At 41.8% G+C, this 9,465-nt stretch overlaps 1 protein-coding gene across 1 annotated transcript in view; it reads right to left on the bottom strand.

Moving 5' to 3' along the window:
* SGCG (sarcoglycan gamma) overlaps positions 1-5,776 on the bottom strand; it is a 45,700-nt gene extending 39,924 nt beyond the window's left edge. Inside the window, exon 1 of the mRNA XM_005213763.5 lies at positions 5,674-5,776. Coding sequence (XP_005213820.1) covers positions 5,674-5,727 — 54 coding nt within the window. The 5' untranslated portion in view covers positions 5,728-5,776. The remainder of the gene's footprint in view (positions 1-5,673) is intronic.
* Between the last annotated feature and the right edge of the window lie 3,689 nt (positions 5,777-9,465).

Here is a 9,465-nt window from a genome sequence, read left to right on the forward strand (position 1 = left end):
GTTTTCTATATATAGGTCTTTAGTTTCTTTAGGTAGATATATTCCTAAGTATTTTATTCTTTCCATTGCAATGGTGAATGGAATTGTTTCCTTAATTTTTCTTTCTGTTTTCTCATTATTAGTGTATAGGAATGCAAGGGATTTCAGAGATCAAATTGCCAACATCCGCTGGATCATTGAAAAAGCAAGAGAGTTCCAGAAAAACATCTATTTCTGCTTTATTGACTATGCCAAAGCCTTTGACTGTGTGGATCACAATAAACTGTGGAAAATTCTTCAAGAGATGGGAATACCAGACCACCTGACCTGCCTCTTGAGAAACCTGTATGCAGGTCAGGAAGCAACAGTTAGAACTGGACATGGAACAACAGACTGGTTCCAAATAGGAAAAGGAGTATGTCAAGGCTGTATATTGTTACCCTGCTTATTTAACTTCTATGCAGAGTACATCATGAGAAACGCTGGACTGGAAGAAGCACAAGCTGGAATCAAGATTGCTGGGAGAAATATCAATAACCTCAGATATGCAGATGACACCACCCTTATGGCAGAAAGTGAAGAGGAACTAAAAAGCCTTTTGATGAAAGTGAAAGAGGAGAGTGAAAAAGTTGGCTTAAAGCTCAACTTTTTTCAGAAAACTAAGATCATGGCATCTGGTCCCATCACTTCATGGGAAATAGATGGGGAAAGAGTGGAAACACTGTCAGACTTTATTTTTCTGGGCTCCAAAATCACTGCAAATGGTGATTGCAGCCCTGAAATTAAAAGATGCTTACTCTTTGGAAGGATAGTTATGATCAACCTAGATAGCATATTGAAAAGCAGAGACATTACTTTGCCAACAAAGGTCCATCTAGTCAAGGTTATGGTTTTTCCAGTGGTCATGTATGGATGTGAGAGTTGGACTGTGAAGAAAGCTGAGGGCCGAAGAATTGATGCTTTTGAACTGTGGTGTTGGAGAAGACTCTTGATAGTCCCTTAGACTGCAAGGAGATCCAACCAGTCCATTCTAAAGGAGATCTGTCCTTGGTGTTCATTGGAAGGACTGATGTTAAAGCTGAAACTCCAATACTTTGGCCACCTCATGCAAAGGGTTGACTCATTGGAAAAGACTCTGATGCTGGGATGGATTGGGGGCAGGAGGAGAGGGAGACGACAGAGGATGAGATGGCTGGATGGCATCACAGACTCGATGGATATGAGTTTGAGTGAACTCTGGGAGTTGGTGATGGACAGGGAGGCCTGGCGTGCTGCAGTTCATGGGGTTGCAAAGAGTCACACATGACTGAGTGACTGAACTGAACTGAGTCTTAGTATGTTGCATTTTTCTAGGATATATCCATTTCTTCTAGGTTATCCAATTTGTTGGCATATAATTGTTCATAGTAGTCCCTCATGATCCTTTGTATTTCTGCACTATCATTTGTAATGACTCTCTTTTAACTTCTGATTTTATGAGTCCTCTCTTTTAAGTTTAACTAAAGATTTGTAAATTTTAATTATTTTTTAAAAGCCAGCTCCTAGTTTCATTGATCTTTTCTGCTGTCTTTTTAGTCTCTATTTCATTTATTTCTCCTCTGACATTTGTAATTTCCTTCCTTCTGCTGGGCTTGATCTACTTTTCTAGTTCCTTGAGGTGTAAAATGAAACTGTTTATTTGAGATCTTTATTTTTTCTGAATATAAGTACTTTGCCTTCAACTCTCCTCTTAGAACTGCTTTTACAGCACCCCAAAGATTTTATATTGTGTTGTCATTTCATTTGTGTCAAGGTATTTTTTCACTTCCCCTTTGATTTCTTCTTTGACCCACTGGTTGTTCAGGAGCGTGTTGTTTAACTTCTACATATTTGTGAATTTTGCAGTTTTCCTCCTGTACTGATTCATAGAGAGTATTTTCACTGCCCTAAAAACCCTCTGTGCTCTGTCTGTGATGGGAGGCACAGATTTGGGGTCAGGTCTGTGTTATTACTCAGTTTTGCCCAGCAGCCATCTGGGCCAATAAAAACAGCCTCTCTAGTACAGCCACTATGGAGAACAGTGTGGAGATTCCTTAAAAAACTGGAAATAGAACTGCCTTATGATCCAGCAATCCCACTGCTGGGCATACACACTGAGGAAACCAGAAGGGAAAGAGACACGTGTACCCCAGTGTTCATCGCAGCACTGTTTATAATAGCCAGGACATGGAAGCAACCTAGATGTCCATCAGCAGATGAATGGATAAGAAAGCTGTGGTACATATACACAATGGAGTATTACTCAGCCATTAAAAAGAATACATTTGAATCAGTTCTAATGAGGTGGATGAAACTGGAGCCTATTATACAGAGTGAGGTAAGCCAGAAAGAAAAACACCAATACAGTATACTAATGCATATATATGGAATTTAGAAAGATGGTAACAATAACCCTGTATACAAGACAGCAAAAGAGACACTGATGTATAGATCAGTCTTATGGACTCTGTGGGAGAGGGAAAGGGTGGGGAGAGTTGGGAGAATAGCATTGAAACATGTATAATATCATGTATGAAACGAGTCGCCAGTCCAGGTTCGATGCACGATACTGGATGCTTGGGGCTGGTGCACTGGGACGACCCAGAGGGAGGGTATGGGGAGGGAGGAGGGAGGAGGGTTCAGGATGGGGAACACAGGTATACCTGTGGCGGATTCATTTCGATATTTGGCAAAACTAATACAATATTGTAAAGTTAAAAAAAAAAAACAAAAACAGCCTCTCTGGGCCCAGGTTCCTTCTGTATTATCAGGGGCCCTAATCAGGGGGTGCTGGTGAAGACGGGATGAAGTAGAACTCCTAAAGTGCCTGGTTTAAGCAGGAGCTCAATCAACGCAACAAAACAGCACTTTTCTTTTGAGGGCAAACACCAGAAGACAATTACTAAGGATACATCTGAGAAGGAGATTCTCAACAGCAATTTATTGGATATTTCCCTCAAGGCATTTTGAACTAAGGAATTATAAACAAACAGACTGAGTTAAGAATCTTAAAGGAGAAGGATACGGAGGATGAAATCATGGCTACCAAGAGGGATCATTGGTTAGAATCTCACTTATAACACAACCCACAGAATTTCACCTAAATAACTCAGTGATTCATACAGACATTGAACACAGCTTGTGTCCAGTCCTAGCTTTTTCATATCTGTTTGCTCCTTAGGTCTCTGTCATCAGTGTAATACGATTTTAGTTAACATTTTCATATTAAAATTCTTCCTTTTCTCATTCAGAGACCTTATTTTTGAAAAAAGAGTTTAGCAACAGACAAAAAGAATAAGCACATTTTAATAAATTTATACCTAATTCATGTTTCTTTTCCAATTCAGTTTTCATTGTTTTATTATGAAGGTAATTATTAATGCAGCTCTGTTTTGCTATAATGGAATGATTTAGGGTTTTGTATGTGCAGCAACCAAGCCCACTGACATGCTAAAAACCTAACTTAAGTGATCTTGGTTGGGGTCCAAGACTGAGCTTAGAGGGTTGTTAACCTCTTGAAACTGAATCCAAAGTAGGTACACCTCTCCAGGCATTTTTCTGGATAGCACACCTGTAACTCTCACCAAATCTTCAAAGGGGTACACGACCTTGAGGAAGCATCTCTTTTCTGTCTTCTTCCTCTTCCCAAGGCCTCCTATTCCACAACAAACATCTCCCTCACATATAGCAGAATGATATGCTAAAAAGACAAGTTGTTATACACAGTTATTTTGTTTCCTAATTTAGATGGTGCTACACTCAGAAATTTATATGCAAATATACTTCAAATGAGGTCGTCTATACAGAGAACACTGCATTTGCAGAACTGACAGCACATAGCCTGTTGTGTTTACTTCATATAAATTCAACTAAGAAGACAATAAAATAGGTATTTTTTTAAAAATCACAAATCACTATCTCCTATGTCTAGAAAATTAAATGTTTGTAAAATTAAATGTTTAATTATTACACTACAATGGTCATTCCCATATAAATCACTTTTTAACTATACAATTCTAGAGAAAGAAAAAAATTACCTTTTTTTTTTTTTTTTTGCTTAACTGTAACTATGTCTGTGGACACTTGCATGTATTACCCACAGTAAGACAGGAGTTCTTGTAGGGCACAATCTTAAGTACTAACGACTAAATGAGGGTCTGATAAATTAAAAGAAAAATAAGAACCAAGATAATGAAATGATGCTGATTAAAATGTAATAGTACATATATATATATTTAATCTGATATATTTTAAATATGATCTAGCCAGAGGAATAAAACACGTCTTTAAAATTGAAATGAGTCTCATTATCTCCGAAAGAGGTGCTTTTATAGTTTAAAAAAAGCAAACAAATTATTGGCTAAATGTGAAGCTTTGCTTATTTCTTTCATAGTCTGCTATGTAGCTCTAATGAATTTAATTTGTTAAAACTCATCACTACATTTTTTTCTGAGATTAAAGAAACATTATCTCATAGATGATAACTATTATGCAGGACACTTTATGCTTCTAAACCTGTAAGTGCAAGTATATTATCTGTGTTAATGATTTATGTGAAATATCTATTAAATACTGTGCTTAATGTTGAGTCAGCACTAACAAGCATTGAAAATGGAAAGAACACAGGATTCACAGAAAGTAAAATACTTGAAAACATGACTGTTCTACAATTTGAAAAGTTCCCTGAAAGACGTTTTGCATACGTGGACTGGATATCGCTTGACAGCACTCTGTTGGAGGCTCTGTTTTCTCCGAGGAAGTTTTAATACCAGGCACATCGAACCCTCCAGCAAAGTAGTCCACCACCAAGAGCCAAGAGATCAGCTTAAGTAAATATTTGAGTAATATTGTAAAATCTACTTTTCATAGTTTTAAAATAACCTGCTCATATGAAAGGAAGAAGAGCACGAAAAGAGCCATATTAAAAGGCTTACTTAAAAAAAAAAAAAAAAAAAAACCAACTCCTCTGCTTCACACGGATTTACCCGCTTTAAGGAAGACCCAGCAGCACTGCACCAAGGTACCGCGCATCTACACGGAGCGCCAGCCCTGCATCACCTGCTCCGAGACAGCGGGTAACACTTGAAGATCAGCGGCTTCCCAGAAATACTGCACGCTACTGTCCCGAAATTTATGAACAGCAACTACGCTGGATGGCTGTTACTGACTTCCTATTGATAATTAATCCCAACGTAACCAAGTGATAACATGTAAACATACACCTAAGGGTGCTTTGAGGGTAGTGGATGAGGATGGAGGGACCACCCCAGTGAAGAGGGGGTGAGACGGGGCACTTCAGGGCTTTCTGTCCCCCTCCCGTCCCCCGAAGCCCAGGTTAGCCCCTAAGGGCGCTCCCACCCACCCGCCGCCGAGGGATGCGCAAGGCCGGGTCACGGACCACCGTTCCCTCTCCCGAAGTTAAGTCCTGTCTGCGCACGGCTCAGCCTTTAGTCTTTGGAGTAAAGACTGGAGAAGGGTCCCAACTACACCGCAGAGCTCCCCCTCCCCACCTCCGCGGAGCGCAGCGGCGTAGGGGCAGGTGCTGGCCGGCCAGGGCCCCGGCAGGAGGCGGCGGGGTTCGTGGGACAGGGCTGGGAGGGGGTGAGCAGCGGGCAGGTTCAGGGGTGGACACTGGGCCACTGGGGCGAGGCGGTGGCACGCGGCCACGCTCCTTACCTGAGCCGCTTCCCCGGGTCTGGGGGTGCGTGCCGGTTCCGCCAGGTCCTCCATCCCAGGCGGAAGGGGACCACCGGCCTCTCCCGGGCAGAGCGGGCCGCGCCTTCGTCCTCCTCCCTCGGCGACCGCCAAGGCGGCTCAGCTCCCAGGCTTGGGGGGCGTTCCCCCAGCCGCGGGTGCCCATATCCCAGTGCGGGCTCGTGGCGCCCTGGACCCGGCGCCCGGGGAGGCGGGGTGGCTGGGGGTCCGGACGCGCACCGGCCCCGCGCTCAAGTCCACGGGCGCGCCCTTCGCTGCCCCCTCCCCGATTCTCGGCCCCGCGGCCTCAGGGCACCCCTCCTCCTCCGGCCCCCGCCTTCCAGACGCTCCCACCCCGGGTCCAGCGCCGTGGCCTCGCGGATCGGTGCTCGGAGTTCCGCGAGCACCGGCCGGTCCCCCTCCAAGGCCCTCGTCCCTCGAGGTACCCCAGCCAGCGCCGCCCTTCCCGCGCGTGTCCGGGCATCGATGCGGGGGGCCCGGCTTTTCGCGGGCTTCGGAGGGACCCCGGCCGGCCCGCCGCGAACCTCCCTGGCTCCTCCGGACACAGCGCAGGGCCAGGGACTGGCCGCTGGGGGTGCCCCGCGGGATTTGCGCTTGGGAATAGTGCTCATCCTCTACTTCCTAAAGGAGAAGAAGCAGTACCACGATTCTTTTCATTTCTTTTCTTTTTTAAAGCCTGAAGAGGTTCGCTGAAATGATTTTAAGGCACACAGTTCTCCTATTAGTGCTTCTGTGTCTGTCAGTATTTGCTCACTGACCCCTTCGCCCACGTAGGAGAGCGACTTGGCTCCACAGTTTCTTCCTGGGGAAGGTGACGGCCCAGAGGACCCAGAGCGCTGGCCATGATTTCCCTGATGGAAAAGCTAAATGTATCCGAAGAGAAATATGGGGAAAAAGCCAGGAGTGTGGAAAGGTCTGAACTCTCCATACATGTTTTGTTTTGTTTTTAACTAATTTATTTTAATTGGAGGCTAATTACTTTACAATATTGTAGTGGTTTTTGCCATACACTGATATGAATCAGCCATGGGTGTACATGTGTCCCCCATCCTGAACCCTCTTCCCACCTCACTCCCCATCCCATCCTTCAGGGTTGTCCCAGTGCATCAGCTTTGAGTGCCCTGTTTCATGCATCAACCTTGGACTGGTGATCGATTTCACATATGGTAATATACATGTTTCAAGTCATTTTATCAAATCAAAAACCTTGCCTTCTCCCACAGAGTCCAAAAGTCTATTCTTTATATCTGTGTCTCTTTTGCTGTTTTGCATATAGGGTCATCGTTACCATCTTTCTAAATTCCATATATATGCATTAATATACTGTATTGGTGTTTCTCTTTCTGACCTACTTCATTCTGTATAATAGGCTCCAGTTTCATCCACCTCATTAGAACTGATTCAAATGCATTCTTTTTAATAGCAGAATAAAATTCCATTGTGTATATGCCCCACAGCTTTCTTATCCATTTGTCTGCCAATGGACATCTAGATTGCTTCCATGTCCTGGCTATTGTAAACAGTGCTGCAATGAACATTGGGGTGCACGTGTCTCTTTCAATTCTGGTTTCCTCAGTGTGTGTGCCAAGCAGTGGGATTGCTGGGTTCTATTTCCAATTTTTTAAGGAATCTCCACACTGTTCTCCATAGTGACTGTACTAGTTTGCATTCCTACCAACAGTGTAAGAGGGTTCCCTTTTCTCTGCACCCTCTTCAGCATTTATTGTTTGTAGACGTTTTGATAGCAGCCAGTGTGAGATGGTACCTCATTGTGGTTTTGATTTGCATTTCTCTGATAATGAGTGATGTTAAGCATCTTTTCATGTGTTTGTTAGCCATCTGTATGTCTTCTGTGAAGAAATGTCTGTTTAGTTCTTTGGCCCATTTTTTGATTGGGTTGTTTATTTTTCTGGTATGAGCTGCTTGTATATTTTTGAGATTAATTCTTTGTCAGTTGCTTCATTTGTTATTATTTTTCTCCCATTCTGAAGGCTGTCTTTTCACCTTGCTTATAGTTTCTTTCATTTTGCAAAAGCTTTTAAGTTTAGTTAGGTCCCATTTGTTGATTTTGCTTTTATTTCCATTACCCCGGAAGGTGGGTCATATAGGATCCTGCTGTGATTTATGTCAAAGAGTGTTTTTCCTGTTTTCCTCTAGGAGTTTTATAGTTTCTGGTCTTACATTTAGATCTTTAATCCATTTTGAGTTTATTTTTGTGTATGGTGTTAGAAAGTGTTCTAGTCTCATTCTTTTACAGATGGTTGAGCAATTTTCCCAGCACCACTTGTTAAAGAGATTGTCTTTTCTCCATTGTATATTCTTGCCTACTTGTCAAAGATAAGGTGTCCAAAAATCTTCCAACAAAAAAAAGCCCAGGACTAGATGGCTTCACAGGTGAATTCTACCAAAAAGTTAGAGAAGAGCTAACACCTATCCTACTCAAACTCTTCCAGAAAATTGCGGAGGAAAGTAAACTACGAAACTCATTCTATGAGGCCACCATCACCCTAATACCAAAACCAGACAAAGATGCCACAGAAAAAGAAACCTACAGGCCAATATCACTGATGAATGTAGATGCAAAAATCCTCAACAAAATTCTAGCAAACAGAATCCAACAACATATTAAAAAGATCATACATCATGACCAAGTGGGCTTTATCCCAGGGATCCAAGGATTCTTCAATATTTGCAAATCAATCAATGTGATACACCACATCAACAAATTGAAAGATAAAAACCATTTGGTTATCTCAGTAGGTACAGAAAAAGCCTTCAACAAAATTCAACATCCATTTATGGTAAAAACCCTCCAGAAAGCAGACATAGAAGGAACATACCTCAACATAATAAAAGCCATATATGATAAACCCACAGCAAACATTATCAGTGGTGAAAAATTGAAAGCATTTCCCCTAAAATCAAGAACAAGATAAGGGTGCCCACTCTCACCACTACTATTCAACACTGTTTTGGAAGTTTTAGCCACACCAATCAGAGAAGAAAAAGAAATAAAAGGAACACAGATTGTAAAAGAAGTAAAACTCTCACTGTTTGCAGATGACATGATCCTCTACATAGAAAACCCTAAAGACACCACCAGAAAATTGCTAGAGCTAATCAATGAATATAGTAAAGTTGCAGGATATAAAATTAATACACAGAAATCCCTTTCATTCCTATATGCTAACAATGATAAAACAGAAAGAGAAATTAAGGAAACAATTCCATTACCATTGTGACAAAAAGAATAAAATATTTAGTAATGCTGCTGCTGCTGCTAAGTTGCTTCAGTCACGTCTGACCTAAAGAAACAAAGAATATATATAGAAAACTATAAAACTCTGTGAAAGAAATCAAAGATGACACAAATAGATGGAGAAACATACCATGTTCATGGATTGGAAGAATCAATATAGTGAAAATTAGTATACTACCCAAAGCAATCTATAGATTCAATGCAATCCCTATCAAGCTACCAACAGTATTTTTCACAGAACTAGAACAAATAATTTCACAATTTGTATGGAAATACAAAAAACCTCGAATGGCCAAAGGAATCTTGAGAAAGAAAGAATGGAATTAAGGGAATCAACCTGCCTGACTTCAGACTATACTACAAAGCTACAGTCATCAAGACAGTATGGTACTGGCATAAAGACAGAAATATAGATCAATGGAACAAAATAGAAAGCCCAGAGATAAATCCATTCATACAGTTTTGACTGAGCGCCTTCTCGGAGATATTTTGAG

Source organism: Bos taurus, chromosome 12, assembly GCF_002263795.3.
Source record: "Bos taurus isolate L1 Dominette 01449 registration number 42190680 breed Hereford chromosome 12, ARS-UCD2.0, whole genome shotgun sequence".
Lineage (NCBI taxonomy): Eukaryota > Metazoa > Chordata > Mammalia > Artiodactyla > Bovidae > Bos > Bos taurus.